This window comes from Mycteria americana, chromosome 26 (assembly GCF_035582795.1).
Source record: "Mycteria americana isolate JAX WOST 10 ecotype Jacksonville Zoo and Gardens chromosome 26, USCA_MyAme_1.0, whole genome shotgun sequence".
In the NCBI taxonomy this organism is placed as follows: Eukaryota; Metazoa; Chordata; class Aves; order Ciconiiformes; family Ciconiidae; genus Mycteria; species Mycteria americana.
The window spans coordinates 104131-118072 of NC_134390.1; the positions used below are offsets into that span (position 1 = coordinate 104131).

Below are 13942 nucleotides of genomic sequence, written 5' to 3' on the forward strand. Positions count from 1 at the left end.
CGTGAGAAGGGAGGAGAGGCGAGGCGCCGGGAGCTGCTCCTCGCCGCCTCCTTGTGCGTAGCAAAAGCAGAGGAAAACCGGTGTCGGTGCCTACGGGAGCCTACGTCCTACGTGTGGGTGCTCAAGCCGGCTGTGCGGACGAAGCGGACCTGCTCCGCTTCTGATTTCCCCGAGCCCCGCGAGGTCAGGCGCCTCTCGGGGCAGGGACGAGCTTCCCCGGCTTTGTAGGCTACAATGGGCCTTTCTGTAACTTGCGCGATCCATCGGCCTGTTTTACACGCCCGCTTAACCTTGGCCTCCAAGTTAGCCGCGCTGATTACCCCGCCCCTAAATCATCAGCAGCGTAACTTAATTGTTTTGTGAGCTAAGGAAAAAGAAAACGGCGACTCTTCGAGCGTTTGTCACTGGGCTGTATTAGAAAGCACCGAAGGCAGGAGATGGGGGGGGTGCGGGCAGCCGGAGCGTGGCCGTGCCTGCTCTCCGCTGCCGAGCTGAAGTACTCCCTGCCCTTGGGCTGCTCCGGGCAGCGATGGGCAAAGCTCTGACACACACCTCTTTATTTTTCCTTCCATGGTTGGCTTAATAAATTAAGGAAAAGGGGGGGGGGGGTGGAAAAAAGCAGCTTGTAGATCCTCAACTCCGGGGAATTTAGGTAACTTGGACCCGAGTGCATCAGAGAGGCGTGCGCTGGACCCAGTGGCTTAGATAAAATACTCTTCTTTCTCTTTGGACGGAGCATCCTCCATCTGCACCGACACGTCGGTCTCAGCCGCCGGCTGCTCGTAGGTGAGGTAGCTGCCTTTGTTTTTGTACAGGTAGACGATGATCACCACCAGGACCGTCAGCAGGGTGAGGAACACCAGGGTGATGACGACTACCGGGGAGAAGGCAGAGAGAGGAGCCAGGTTTAGCCCCGAGCGGTCGGTACCGAGCTGGTAAATGGGGTGGGTGCGGCAAGGAGAGCCCCTACCTGCGATGACCACGGTGTTGGCGTCCTCATGGAGAGGTGGGGTGTGAGCCTTCTTCAGGAAGGGGGTTGTCAGCTCTTCTTCATCGAACCAGGAGAGAAGGGGAGAGGAGAAGGTGAGCGAGGTTGGTCCCGACCTGGCTGAGCCAGGCTTAGCTGAACAGGGCACACGGTGGCCCCGGGCAAGGTCTCGCCGAGGATTAAACAGGACAAACAGCCTGGCAAAGCTGTCCTGGGACGCTCACCTGCAGTCAGAGGGGGCTGATCTCCTTCCATCGCATCGGCTCCTTCCAGGCGAAGGTCTGGGGTCCTTCAGAACTACCAAAAAAAGGAATAAAAGCGATAAATTCACACGCAACACCCCGAAGGGCACAGCTGCGAGGGGGGATGCCAGCGGTGACGCAGTGCTAATCAAAGCAAAGGTTTTATTCGAGCTGATGGAGAGGAGCGGGCTGGGGCGTGCTGGGCTGGCGGGAAGGCGGCGAAGCTAGTGCAGGCAGGGAAAAACCAGCCACCGACTCCGCAATTCACTCCCAAACTTCGAAAGCTTCAAATTGTTCGTAAATCCTTGCAAATGCTCCGATCCGGGTCCCGATCGGAGGTTGATGCCGCAGCCGTAACGTTTTGCCTGCAAAAAGCAGCTGGACCAGCAGCCGCTAAACCGACCTCGGCTGCTCTGCCCGAGGGGGATGGACAACCTTTGTAACCCCCCCAAAAAATATCTTCTGCAATGGCTCCGGCGCTCAGGCACAAGTGACTCAGCGGCTCTGCGGAGACGCGCCGCTAGATGTCAGGAGCAAATAAAATTTAAATTTTTTTTTTTTTTTAAAAAAAAGAGGAAATTTAACCGCGGGAGCGTGGATGCCGGCCAGGAACAGGGAGCCGGGAGCGCGGCCGTGCCGTGCCGTGCCGTGCCGTGCCGTCGGGATGGACGCTAACCCTGCCGGCGACCTCCCAGATTTGGAAAAGTGGGATGAATTTCTCAGGAGCCGGCCCTGCCGTGGCTGTCCCACGGTGCCCTTGTGACTCACAGCGCCGTCGGGTGTTTGCAAAACAGCGCTTACAACAGCAGTTTTTGCTTCCGAGCGCTACCGGAGTGCAAACGTTCGGGCTTACAGAGTCACAGGAATTCGGGAAAACCCTTTCCCCCCTTCCCAGCAGCGTGCATGGATGGTCGTGGGACCCCTCTCCCACCGGCCGGGGACCGGGACCCCAAGTCTCCGGCAGCTCCCCCCAGGCACGACAACTTCCCCTGGGGCTCGAGCTCAGGCTGGCACGAGCCACCGACTCATTAAACCCAGCTTTGCTTTAAACCCAGCTTTGCATTAAACGTGGTTTTGCTTTAAACCCAGCTTTGCATTAAACCTGGTTTTGCTTTCAACCCAGCTTTGCATTAAATCCAGCTTTGCTTTAAACCCAGCTTTGCATTAAACGTGGTTTTGCTTTAAACCCAGCTTTGCTTTAAACCCGGTTTTGCTTTCAACCCAGCTTTGCTTTAAACCCAGCTTTGCTTTAAAGCTCATCGGGCTCCTCCAGCAGCGATGTCCGGACGTCGGGGAGCTACACACGATTTCCAAAGCCAACCACAACCTTCCCACGGAGCAGCCGCCGCCGCTTGGGTGGCTTCGGAGCAAAAAATGGGTAAAATTTCCCCCAAAACGTAAGGTTGGGATTTAAGGGAAAAGAGGAAAAGGCGCTGCTTGATGGAAAGGGAGCTGTACAAGCCGGGTGCCTCGGGGAGAGGGCTTCTTGAGAAGCGTTCGGCATTGCCAGTGGGAAACACAAACCAGTTTCATGCCCACAGCACCCGCAAAATGGGGTCCAGGGACCCACCAAAGGTTTAATCCAAAGTTTAGCTGGGGAAAAGACTTGCTTCAGCATCGAAACGTCAGCGGTCAGGAAAGCAAAGCCCCCCCGTTGCATCCCTGGGGGAGGGATGCTCCGCCTGGATACCCCCTCGCCGCTCCTGCCTTGGGGTCACGGGAAGGAGCTTGCCGAAACCAACCGGGAAGCAGCCCCGTGCTCCACGGCGCGGAAAACCACGGGATATTTTGCAGCGCCAGGGTTACCTTGCCGGGCCGGGATCCAGCCGTCACGCCGTCGGAGCCTCTGGGCGTCCGCAGCGGCTGTGCCGGGGGGCTGACGGAGGGGGGGTGACTCACTTCCCCAGTACGCTGGATCCGTATGGATCTCCATGTGTTTTTTAAAGTGACGCAGGGGTTGTAAAAAAAAAAAAACCAAAAACCATAATCTTCCTCATTTTTGCTCTCGGGCCAAGTTGCTCAAGGGCCGTTCCCACAGCGAAACCCTACCCGCCCCGCGGCTTTGCTCCCGAAAAGCTCCGTCGAGCGCAGCCTCACGTCGGGGATGCTCAGCGGCGCCTTCGCAGCCTCCCGTTCCCGTTCCCGTTCCCGTTCCCGGCGGCTGGGGGACGGGATGAGCAAACCACCCTCGCAGCCTGCTCTCCCCCATTTCTCCTCCGTCACCCCAGGACGGGTCCCCCCGGGAGCGACGTGTGGCCCTGCCCTGCGACCCGCTCGGCTTTCCCGCTGGGTTTTCTGCTTTCTGGCTCTCGCCGTAGCAGGATCAAGGCCTTTTCCCTTCCCGCTCGCCTGAAATCCAACTGGAAAACACCCGGCCGAGAGCCGACATTTCGGCTTCTCCCCAAAACCACCCACAGTTCGGCGTCCCTCGTGGCACGACTCCGTGGCCTCCCGGTGCAAATCCACATGCCCGATGCAGCCAAACCCCTCCAAACCTCCTGGGGAACGGTGAATTTTTGGGGGGTCACCCCAGGAGCCACGTCCCCCCCCTCAACCCAGCTCTTACCTGCGCCCGCTGTGCCGGGGCGAGTGGCTGCCGGCACCATGTGCGGCTCCGAGTCTCGCCCAGGCGAAGGCGTTGCCCTTTTCCTGCCTCACCTTTCCAGTCTGGCTGCAACGATGATAAAAACCCAGAAATACCTCCTCCGTTAACCCCTCGCTCGCTGGGGAGCCGGCCCATCACCAGGCATCTGCGCGGCGACGCAAGCTCTTGCACCGGGGTGGCGATCGGCAACGGGATTTTGCTTCGATATGGGGGAATTTTGCAGCACGGAGGGGGAAAATCGGGGGCTTTTATTTTTTTTTTTGCATGGCAGCACGTCTTCCGGGAGCCGGCGAAACCGGCTTGACGCCTTTTTCCTGAGTCACAGCGGCGTTGGGTGCTGGGGGAGAACAGAGCAACAAATCCCTCCCGCGCCCGGCTTCGGCAGCAGTAAACCCACAGGGGGGACCCCCGGCACTCCCCACGGCCGCCCAGCCCAGCCGGTGATGGGCTTTCGCAGACGGAGATTTGGCCCTCGCCAGCATCGTCGCCCTCCTCTCGTCACCTTTTCTGCCCTCTGCCTTTATTTCGGACGGGATGGGGGGGGTGGGAAGCGCGTACGGTTATGGTGAAACAAAGTTATCTGCCGGCGGCACCGTAAGATGCTCGTTTCCTGCGCCGGGTGCCGGGCTCACAGGGAGGTGAGGGTCTCGGTGGGTTCCTGGGGGGGGGTTGCTGCTGGTGGGGGGTCCTGGCTTGCGTCCTGACTCGTGTCCTGCTCCGGCATCCCGGGACAGCCTTGCTCCTGGGAGAGACACAGAGATGACGCTGAGCCTGGTGGGATGGAGACCTCGTGCTTCGATTAAAGCGGACCCAAGAAGGACCAAGTCCAGCCGGGGGGGGGGTCAGGTCGGCATCTCCCCCCGCAGCACCGCTGCACCCACCTCGGTTGGAGACCCAGAGGGGAAACCGCCGTCCCCGGTGCAGCCGCCTGACGCCACGTCGAGGGCCAGATCCAGCCCCATCTGCCAGCAGAGGAGCGTCACACCAGGCTGGATTTGTCCCATGGACCCCCCAGCCCCGCGTCCCCGCATCCCCGCCGGATGCCCCCCAGCAGGGGTTGGGTCTCCGAACAAGCTGGGCATCCCCCTGCCATCGCGGGGCGCGGATGCGGCCCCCACCACGGCGTCTGCCCTCCCGGCACCAGAACTTTCTCACCTGAGTTTTGGCCACCTTTGGCTCGATGTCCATCACCTCCATGCTCTCCTCAGAGTCGCTGTGCTCGCCCGCGGCACCGCTGAGCCGACACGGCTCCTGCCCGCCGCCCGGGGACGGACACGCTGGTGCCTCTGCCGCGGGACCGGGGGCATCGCAGGGGACGGCCGGGGACGGGGACGGTGGCTCCCCGGGACGTGCCCGACCCTCTCTGTTGGTGGCCGTGCTGTCCGGCTGATGGGGGTCCCCTGTGGTGGCCAGGGCTTTGCTCTCCTCCAGCCCGGCTGTGGCTTTTTCCGGCTCCGGTGGCGCGGTGCCACCGGCCTGAGCAATCGCCTCGGATAAAATCAGCGATGCCAGGGAGGTGGCGATGCCCTCGGCCCCCGCCTGCGCCCCACCGGCAGCCCCCGCCGGCTCCGGGTCCCAGCTTTTGGTGAGCCCGGGGGAGTCGGCACCTGGGTCCGCGGCTGCCACCGGTGTCCCCTGCTCATGGGATGGAGCCTCGGGGCTGGGGCCGGGCTCTGGGGCCTCCTCACTGGAGACCGACGCCGTCTCCGACGGGGACCCACCGCTGGCGGGTGACGCTGGTGGCGGGCCGGGGACGGTAGCACCCAGCTCCCCGTTGGAGACGGCATCGGTGGCACCGCTGCCCACCCCGGGGGACCCCGCCGTCGCTTCCGCTTCCACCACGGGCTGCCAGTCCGGTGCCTTCCCCGGGCAGGGGAACATGGCCGGGGGGCTCACTGGCGAGGAGATGACCAGCGAGCGCCGGTTGCTGCGTGGGGGGAGGACAGAGGGGGTTAAGCCCCGCTCCGGCACGTCCCACAAGCATCATCCTTGGGGACGCATGGCACCGTGGTGTCACCGCCCCAGCTTGCAGGTGATGCTTCCCCATCCGGCACGACTGGCAAATGACCCAAATTAATTAACCCAGCACCACCAAAGCGCCCTCAACCCGGCGTCGGGAGACGCTCGCCCATCCCAGGACTGTAGGACTGCGGGCTGCATCACCCCTCTGCTTTTCGGGGTGGGGGGGACGATTCGGCCACTGGAAGCCCCCCACCCCGCTGGAGCTCGCCTGCTCATTTACCTGGGGATGCCTTTGATGATGAAGACTTTGCTGGAGTGCTGCTTGTCCAGTTTGCTCATCACCTCGTAGAGGTCGCGGTTGAGCTGCGAGGGGGGGGAGAGAAACGCATCAGAGGGCCCCCCCGGTGCCACCCATCACCCGGCAGCACCACGAACGTCCTCGAGCTGCTCTAAATTATTAAATTAAACGAAGAGCAGCGAGGACTCAAGGTGGGTGGCCGGCACTGGCGTAGCCGGAGCACCCGGGGAGGGCTATAAGACTGCTGGGGGGGTGAAGGGAGAGGTGTTTTGGGGTGCTGCCTTGTCCCCCCCACCTTGCTCATCTCCTTGTAGAAGACATCGCGGAGGTTGGAGATGTTCTGGAAGATGGTCACGTAGCAGGCGATGCGGCTGCGGGAGGAGAAACACGGTGGGAGGTGGGGGGGCTCAGGGGTGCCGACCCATTTCCCGGTGGGATTCGGGGTGCTGAGCCCCCAGCCGGTGAGCACCCATCCTCCGGGTCCCCGTGGAGATGGGGAACGGCGAATAAACCCGCGGGGTGAGGACGCAGCAGGCCGGGACGTTTGTCCCCGGGGCCACCCTGCCGCAGCCACGGTGCTGCCACCTCCTGGCTGTCACAGCCACCCGTGGCCGATGTCCCCTGGGGCCACCACCGCGTCACCGCCGCGGCCTTTTGGGAGAAAACCCCCTTTCTTCCCCGTCACGGGGGGAAAACCGCACCCACCCGCCGGTGCCCACACCCAGCCCACGCCCGGGGCTCAGCGACCGGTTTGGGGGGACTTTGTGCTCCGCCGGGGTTTTTCGGGGGGCCCCGCGGGGTTCGGGAGGGGGCTGCCTTTGCCCCCCCCCGCGAGCGACGGGGCTGTGGGTGCCATCGGCATCCAGGCAGGGTCATCCCCCGGGGCCACACGCCTGCCCCAGCCCCCACCATGTCCCCCAGCCCCTGTGACACCCCCAGCAACTGTGACACCCCCAGCCCCTGAGATGTCCCCCGGCTCCTGTGGTGTCCCCCAGCCTCTGTAATGTCCCCGAATCCCTGCGATGTCCCCCAGCCCTGCAATGTCCCCCAGCCCTGCGATGTCCCCAGCCCCTGCAATGTCCCCAAGCCCCTGCACTGTCCCCCAGCCCCTGTGACATCCCCCAGCCCCTGCAATGTCCCCCAGCCCTGCATAGTCCCCCAGCCCCGCAAGGTCCCCCAGCCCCTGTGATGTCCCCCAGCCTCTGTAACGTCCCCGAATCCCGGCAATGTCCCCCAACCCCTTTGATGTTCCCCAGCCATGTGATGTCCCCCAGCCCTGCAATGTCCCTTAGACCTGTGATGTCCCCCAGACCCTGCAATATCCCCCAGCTCTGCGATGTCCCCCAGCCCCTGTGATGTCCCCCAGCCCCTGCGATGTCCCCAGCCCCGCGATGTCCCCAGCCCCTGCAATTTTCCCAAGCCCCTGCGATGTCCCCCAGCCCCTGTGACATCCTCCAGCTCCTGCAACGTCCCCAGCCCTGCGATGTCCCCAAGCCCCTGCAATGTCCCCTAGCCCCTGTGATGTCCGCCAGCCCCTGTAATGTTCCCCAGCTTCTGCGATGTCCCCCAGCCCCGCAACGTCCCCCGGCCCCGCGATGTCCCCCAGTCCCTGCGACACCCCTGGTACCTGCCATACAGAACCGGCAGCTCCTCCCGAAGGTCCCTGTTCAGGTCTTCAAACACTGCTTGGGCTTTATTAAACTCCTCCTCGGCCTGCGGGGAGCAAAGGGGGGGCCGTGGCTTTGCCGGCACGGCTGGGGCATGGGGGGCTGCAGGTGGGGGTCCCGCGGGAGGCTCGACCTTGGCGATTTTTGCCTCGTCCTTCTTCTTGGCGCTTTGCAGAGCTTCCAGATGATGCCGGGCGCTGTCGTAGTCCACCAGCTTACGGCCCCGCTTGGCGATGCGCTCCTGCACGGGGCGGGGAGCGGAAGGTGAGCCGGGGTCCGGCTCCCCGTCCCCGTCCCTCCCCGACGCCGCGCACGGTGGGTACCTTAAAGTCCCCAAACTGAGCCAGGTAGTTCTCCATCAACCGCAGGGCTTGGTCGGCCAGCTTCGCCTCGTAGTCGTCCCACAGGAGGTCATTGCTCTGCGGGGTGGAAAAAGGGGGGACAGGGGTATAACGCCCGCATCCCCCCCCCAGCCTCCCCTCTGGCTGTACGTGCCGGGCTGCGTCCCCGGGGACCACCCCGGCTCCGCTTGCCGCCCCCCCCCGATGCTTGAAGGGGACCCTTGGGGACAGCGGGGGCACGTCAAGGGGCTCACATCTGCGATAGCTTTCAGCTCCTCGTGACCGTCCCAGTCGGTGCTGTAAATCTCCTGCAGCGTTTCAGCCACTTTCCGGGAGCTCTCGTGCATCACTGCAGCCCACCCGGGGATGCGAGAATATTATTTATCGTTATTAATTATTAATTATCATTGTTTATTAGTATTTATTATTAGTTATTATTAATTAATTTTATTATTTATTATTACTTATTATTATTTATTATTATTTATTATCCCGGGTAAGAAAACACAGCGATGCTCAACCCCCTCCCGGCTCCTCCGTGGTGCCCACGGGGTTTTCCTGGCGTATTTACGGGGACGGGGTGCCGTACCTTTCACCGCGCCAAGGAAAGCCTTGAGGTCTTTGTAGAGTTTATTGCCTTCGTTCTGCAAAGCGACGCAACGAAGGGGACAGGTCAGGGCCGTCCCCGAGGGCTCGCGGTGATTTCCACGAGCCCGGTGGGGACAGAGGGACCCCGGGAGGCAGCAGGGCCGGGGGGGGTGTAGGGGTGTCCCTGTCCCCCCCCTCCCCGCTCCCCGGTGCGACCTGCTGCAGCTGGAAGTTGTACGCGCTTTGCTCGAACTGCTCGTCTTTGGTTTCCACCGTTTTGCCCAATTTCTGCAAAACCTGAGAGATGGAGACGTGGGACAAGCCATCAGCCCCAAGCTCGGCGCTGCCCACCGGGCTCTACCTCCCGGCCGGCAGCGGGGTTGGCCGCGGCGAAAGCTCCTCTCAGGGGGACGCTGAGGAGCCGACAGAGCCAACGCTGGGCCGGGATTTGGGTGGGGGATGCAAAATTTTGTCGCATCCCTTGGTGCTTTTATTTTTTAGAGCAAAACGGTGACTTTTTGGGTGCTAACCCACCACCCTACCCTGTAAAACCCTATAGGTGCAGCCCTAGGTACCCCAAATCATCCGTGCACGTGACTATGGGTGCAGGCGAAGCCCTGGGTGCTGCCTCCCCGGGCACTGGTGACACCATGGCGAGGATGAGGATGGTCTGTGGATGAAGGCTGCCTCCGGACCCACCATCCCAGGAGCGTGGCGAGGCCAGGGCCACACAGGAGGGAGCTTTGGGGTGTCCAGGAAGAGTCTGACCCCCCCGGGAAGCGGCCGGAGCCTGGCCCGGGCTGATACAGCCGCGGGGGAGCTGAATTTAGCACCGAGCCCCAGCCAGGAAACCCGGGAGCGTGGGGGTTTGGGGTGGGGGGGCTTCGCATCGCCCCCAAAATGGGAGTCGCTGTCTGCTTTTTTGGGGAGAGAAAGGGAAAGAGACGCCCCCGAACCGCCCCAAAACAGCCGAGAGTTGCCCCGTTTCTGCCCGCTTCCGGAGCCCTTCCCCCTCGCTTCCTGCGCAGCTGGCGCGGGCTACGCCAGCTTTCCTGGGACCATCCCCACACTGGGTCCCACTGGGCACCGTCACCTCCGGCCAGCCCGAGGGACCCCGTGCCAGCAGCGCACCGTCCCCCTGTAACCTCCAGAAGGCGTTTTGGGTGGAAAAATCCCACTTTTAGAGAACCCAGCGGCTGCCAAAGCAACCTGGGGGGCTTTGGGGAGATACCGTCAAGCCCAAAGCCTTGGAGCAATGATGATGTTGACCCAGAAGCGCGCAAATTAACACTCTGTGAGCACCCATGGGTGCCCAGCAGTGCCCGCCGCGCCACCCCCTCAGCGCCGCGGTGGAAAAAAAATTAGAGAGTAAAATAAAATAAGGGATTTTGGGGCTGGGTGTCGCGGGCGGGCATCGCGCCGTACCTTCTCCTGTGCCCGGCTGAACCGTTTCTGGACCTGCTTGGCGAAGAGTCCGGCTCCCCCGCTCTTGCCCTCTGCCATGGCTGCAGCTCGGTTCCTGCTCGCAGCCGCCCACTGCGGTTTGATGTTTGCTACGGAGGAAGTTCGAGGCAAGGCAGCTGCCGGCATCCGCCGAGCACCCGGGCACCCCCCGCCGCGCTCCCCCCGGAAAGGCTCCCCCGTGCACCCAGCGACATGGGTGGGCCAAATGGCCGATGGGGAACCTGCGCCCGCCTCTTAATTCTTCCACAAGCGTCTGGTTTGGGGTTTAAATTTGGCTTTTGGTGCATTTTTGGTGCTGGTTTTTTTATCCCCGTGCCAGGTGGGGTTGCGGCACAGTCGGCTCCTCCGGGATGCAGCCACGGGGCGAGGCGGTAACAGCCACCGAATCCCACCTCTCTCATTGCAAAGGAGGTCGGTTTTGGAAGAGCAATGGAGCTAGCGGCCCGCAAAAATCCCGACTGGATCCCCCCGTATCCCCCCTGCATCCCCAAGGAGCTGCGTCGCTGCCCACGGAGGGGATTTGCAGCCTTTTCCCATTTTCCCATTATCCCAAGGATTTCTGGCTGCCCCGCGAGCGCAGGGCCGGTTGCTTTTCCGCACGGCTCTTTCCTAAGGTGCGAGGAAGAGGAGGGATGCGGCTGAAGGGATGCGCTGGAACGTGGGAGGGGAAAAGCGTGCTGAGGCTTGGAGGAGAAAGGATTGCCGGGCTGCAGGGCAGAGCAGCCACCAGCGCGCCGGGGAGCGGAACAGATTTTATTGGCACCAGCTACGGGATTTAAACCCCTCCGACCGAAACGTGGGAGAAGATGATGTCCATCGCCCGAGCCGGGGATCGGGCTCTTCTCCTGCCACTGCTCAGTTCTGGGCCATCACCTGGAAGGAGAAGAAAGGCAACGGTTGAGCCGAGCAGGGATGGAGCCGGTGCATCGGTGCAACGATAGCGCCAGGTCTCAGCCCCCGGCCCCCGAGCCCCGCCGTTGCCTTACACTCGCCATCCAGGAGACGTAGGCAGAGACGCGGGTGAAGACGGTGGGTTTGCGCTTGACGTTGCAGCCCAGACTGGAGACGAAGCTGGTGACGCCGTGGACCTGGTACTGCCCGTTCACCGCGCAGTGCAGGGGACCGCCCGAATCGCCCTGCCGGACCGAGGAACCCGTGTGAGATGGGAAGAACGCGGGCGGTGGTGGGATGCTGGGGGGGAAGCAGGGTGCCGGAGTCGCACCTGGCAGCCGGAGCGCACGCCGTCACCGCCGGCGCAGACCATGGTGGTCTTGACGGTGGAGCCCCAGTAGGAGGAGCTGGAGCAGATCTGGTGGTCCACCACGGGCAGGTACGCCTGCAGCAGGACGCTGGAGAGCTGCCCGTTGGCTGCATGCAACCGAGTGCTGGTTAATGCCGTGCCGGCAAAGACCTGCGAGACTCAGCAACCCCCCAAAGCGGAGCCCGTAGCTGCCACCGAGCCCCTTTGCCCACATAAAATCCCCCCCAAACCTTGGCACGACCTGACCCAACGTTGGGCATCTCCATGCCTGGAGCGCAGCCCCGTGTGATGCCTCCTGGGACCTCAAAGGGCTTAAAAATATCATTCAGCTCCCCACGTTTCCCATGGTTTTGGGGTGATTTAGGGCCGGGGCGACCCATCGGCACTCACTGCGGGTGAGACCCCAGCCCGTAATGTAGCAGGGGTAGTTGTTGGGCAGGATGGACCTCTCCTGGGGCAGGACTGCCAGCTGCACGTAGCTGTTCAGGGTGGCGTAGCCGGACAGGCGGATCAGGGCGATGTCGTAGCTGGCGAGAGGAGAGAGAGGATGTTGCAAGGACTCCCCGCCTTCCCAGCAACGCTGACCCCCCAAATCCCCCTCCCCACGGGCGTTACCCCCCGGCGACGTTGTTGGTGTTCCAGTAGGGATGGATGATGATCTTGCTCACGCTGAAGACCTGCTCGCTGCTCTCTTTCACGTCGAGGTTGTGATCGCCGGCCACAACACGGAAGTTCAGGTTACTGCCGGGAAGGTGAAAAAAACACAGGATCAGGCCATAAATTATTATTATTTTAACTGTGAGCTGGTATGGAAAAGATCGGTGCGAGAAGAAGATGCTCCCAGGGATGGTCCATGTAAGCCCTTAATAGAGGACCAGCAAAGGCCTTAAAGGACCGTTGCTCTCTGGGTTGGGGCAGCCAAAATTTCTCCTTGGAGAGGTTTTTGGTGGAAAATGGCTTTTCCGGAAGAGGAAGGTGGGGTCCCCGCGCCCACTCACCGATCCACACAATGGGCTGCCGTCATCACCCAGTTTCTCTGGATGAGGGACCCTCCGCAGGTGTGACGCCAGCTGCCGCTGGAGCGATACTGGAGGGAGATCTGGGGAGGGGGGATGCGAGACATGGGGGGGTCTCACCGCGTGGTCCCTGGGGAATGACCCCCCCACGGGATTTGCTGGGTGACCCCGGGAAGGACCCACCTGGGAGGGCCAGGCGTGCGCGGGCGCCTCGGTCCCACCGACCACCCGTTGCGCCCCATCGAGCTCCTGCTCGGAGCAGCGTCCTGCGGGAGAGAGGGCGGAGGGGGGGAGCGAATTGCAACCGGGGGGTCATCACCCGCTACCGAGGCCGAGGGTTTCCCACAGAGGACGCACCGCAGAGGGCGAGGGCGGCGAGGAGCGCGAGCCGCAGCATCGTCCTGGACCACGGCAGCGCTTCGTCTGCGGCGGGGGCTGCGCTGCCGGTGGCTTTAAAGGGGACAGAGAAGGAGGGACGGGAAGAAAACCAGGTGACACGGCCCTGTTGAGCAGCCTTGGGCCCTCTTCCAAAACACACACGGCCCCGAAGGTCCGGGTTGAAAAACCCTGGGTGCACCCCAAGTCTCCCTCGGCTTTGGACAGGCAGCCCAAACGCGGGGGAGACGATGCCCTGCTCTTGCATCTTCCCCTTCTGCACGTCTTGGGCAACGCTGTCATGAGTTTCTCCCGGACTCAAGCCCTGCAGATGCCCCAGCTGCAGCCCTCGCATCCCATTTATTCCCGGGACGCCTCCGAGAGTTTTATCCAACACGTGAACGGTGCCCGTATTGCCCCTGGCATGGGGAAATCGAGGCAAGCGCAGGACAAGACGTCACCCCCTCCAAAAAAACCCACCCCACCCAGGACAGCCAGCACTAGAGCAGGGACTGGACACGACCTCCATGGGGCATTACCGGGAGGTTAAATGAAACACCAGTGTGGTTTGTAATAAAAACCTGATTTCTGGCCAAAACCGTTTTGTTTTTTCCCCCTTGAAAAAGGAATTGAGGCCGTTCTGGGGGGTCAACCTGCGGCATCGAGGTTTTCGCTCCACTGATGGAGCAGTCGCTGGAAAACAGCACTTGTAGTAGTGGTGATTATCGGTTCACCCAGTTTAAAAAGGAAAAAAAGAAAGAAAAAAAAGAAAAACAAAGCACCTGCTGCATTTCTGTCCTTATCTCTAAGGAAAACATGAGATTTCACGGGTAAAATGGTCTCCAAATAATCACTTATTCATTTTATCAGCACAGAAGAGAACACAGTGAGGGACAGCAGCGAAGCCTCCGCCTCGGCACAGGGACAGCCCAACCCAAATTTGAACCGCCCCAAATGTGACGCCTCATCGCAAAAGTGGCTTTAAACCCACTTTTGGGCTGCAAAAGGGCGTTTCCAGGGCAAGAAGAGGGAGGGAGATTAAACCAGGGGAGGGGTGGGAGCTCAGAGGAAGCCCGAGACAGGATGTCCATAAAATAAATCATCTTTTTATTTGAGGTCATGTATCCAAAGAGAG

General features: G+C 61.7%; 4 protein-coding genes across 11 annotated transcripts in view; all 4 read right to left on the minus strand.

Moving 5' to 3' along the window:
• Positions 1–13942, minus strand: part of POU6F1 (POU class 6 homeobox 1) — a 224966-nt gene that overhangs the window by 30184 nt on the left and 180840 nt on the right. The gene's annotated exons all lie outside the window — the stretch shown is intronic.
• SMAGP (small cell adhesion glycoprotein) lies at positions 85–4305 on the minus strand. Of its 8 annotated transcripts, none has more exons than XM_075525537.1 (4): positions 3037–3101; positions 1213–1285; positions 971–1048; positions 85–874 (listed from the first exon to the last, which is right to left on the minus strand). In XM_075525537.1, the coding sequence occupies exons 2-4, from the start codon at positions 1241–1243 to the stop codon at positions 702–704; spliced, it is 282 nt and encodes a 93-aa protein (XP_075381652.1). In that variant the 5' UTR covers positions 1244–1285; positions 3037–3101; the 3' UTR covers positions 85–701. The 8 variants fall into 8 exon arrangements, with proteins under 8 accessions (XP_075381652.1, XP_075381653.1, XP_075381646.1 ...); XM_075525538.1 differs by having other exon boundaries at positions 971–1045; positions 3037–3096; XM_075525531.1 differs by lacking the exon at positions 3037–3101 and adding an exon at positions 3797–4305 and having other exon boundaries at positions 85–1048.
• On the minus strand, positions 4360–10214 carry BIN2 (bridging integrator 2). The gene is made up of 12 exons (XM_075525516.1): positions 10117–10214; positions 8908–8988; positions 8693–8747; positions 8358–8452; positions 8086–8181; positions 7896–8003; positions 7723–7808; positions 6391–6466; positions 6078–6160; positions 4991–5762; positions 4717–4797; positions 4360–4577 (listed from the first exon to the last, which is right to left on the minus strand). The coding sequence occupies exons 1-12, from the start codon at positions 10192–10194 to the stop codon at positions 4464–4466; spliced, it is 1725 nt and encodes a 574-aa protein (XP_075381631.1). The 5' UTR covers positions 10195–10214; the 3' UTR covers positions 4360–4463.
• CELA1 (chymotrypsin like elastase 1) lies at positions 11011–12829 on the minus strand. Its single transcript, XM_075525310.1, has 8 exons — positions 12790–12829; positions 12616–12698; positions 12415–12515; positions 12032–12157; positions 11807–11943; positions 11378–11523; positions 11142–11291; positions 11011–11028 (listed from the first exon to the last, which is right to left on the minus strand). Exons 1-8 carry the CDS (start codon positions 12827–12829, stop codon positions 11011–11013), a joined length of 801 nt encoding a protein of 266 aa, XP_075381425.1.

Bases quoted from the DNA above. Each gene is read 5' to 3' on its own strand.
- BIN2 (XM_075525516.1), bottom strand. From the start codon at position 10,194: ATGGCAGAGGGCAAGAGCGGGGGAGCCGGACTCTTCGCCAAGCAGGTC. The intron at 8,748-8,907 runs GTCGCACCGGGG...GTCGCTTTGCAG, and splicing joins ACAACTTCCAGCTGCAGCAG to AACGAAGGCAATAAACTCTA. The intron at 8,004-8,085 runs GTACCCACCGTG...CGCCCCGTGCAG, and splicing joins CTCAGTTTGGGGACTTTAAG to GAGCGCATCGCCAAGCGGGG.
- SMAGP (XM_075525531.1), bottom strand. From the start codon at position 1,243: ATGGAAGGAGATCAGCCCCCTCTGACTGCAG. The intron at 1,049-1,212 runs GTGAGCGTCCCA...GGTTCGATGAAG, and splicing joins TCAGCCCCCTCTGACTGCAG to AAGAGCTGACAACCCCCTTC.
- CELA1 (XM_075525310.1), bottom strand. From the start codon at position 12,829: ATGCTGCGGCTCGCGCTCCTCGCCGCCCTCGCCCTCTGCG. The intron at 11,944-12,031 runs GTAACGCCCGTG...TCCTCTCGCCAG, and splicing joins ACCAACAACGTCGCCGGGGG to CTACGACATCGCCCTGATCC. The intron at 11,292-11,377 runs GTGCGACTCCGG...TCGGTCCGGCAG, and splicing joins GCGTGCGCTCCGGCTGCCAG to GGCGATTCGGGCGGTCCCCT.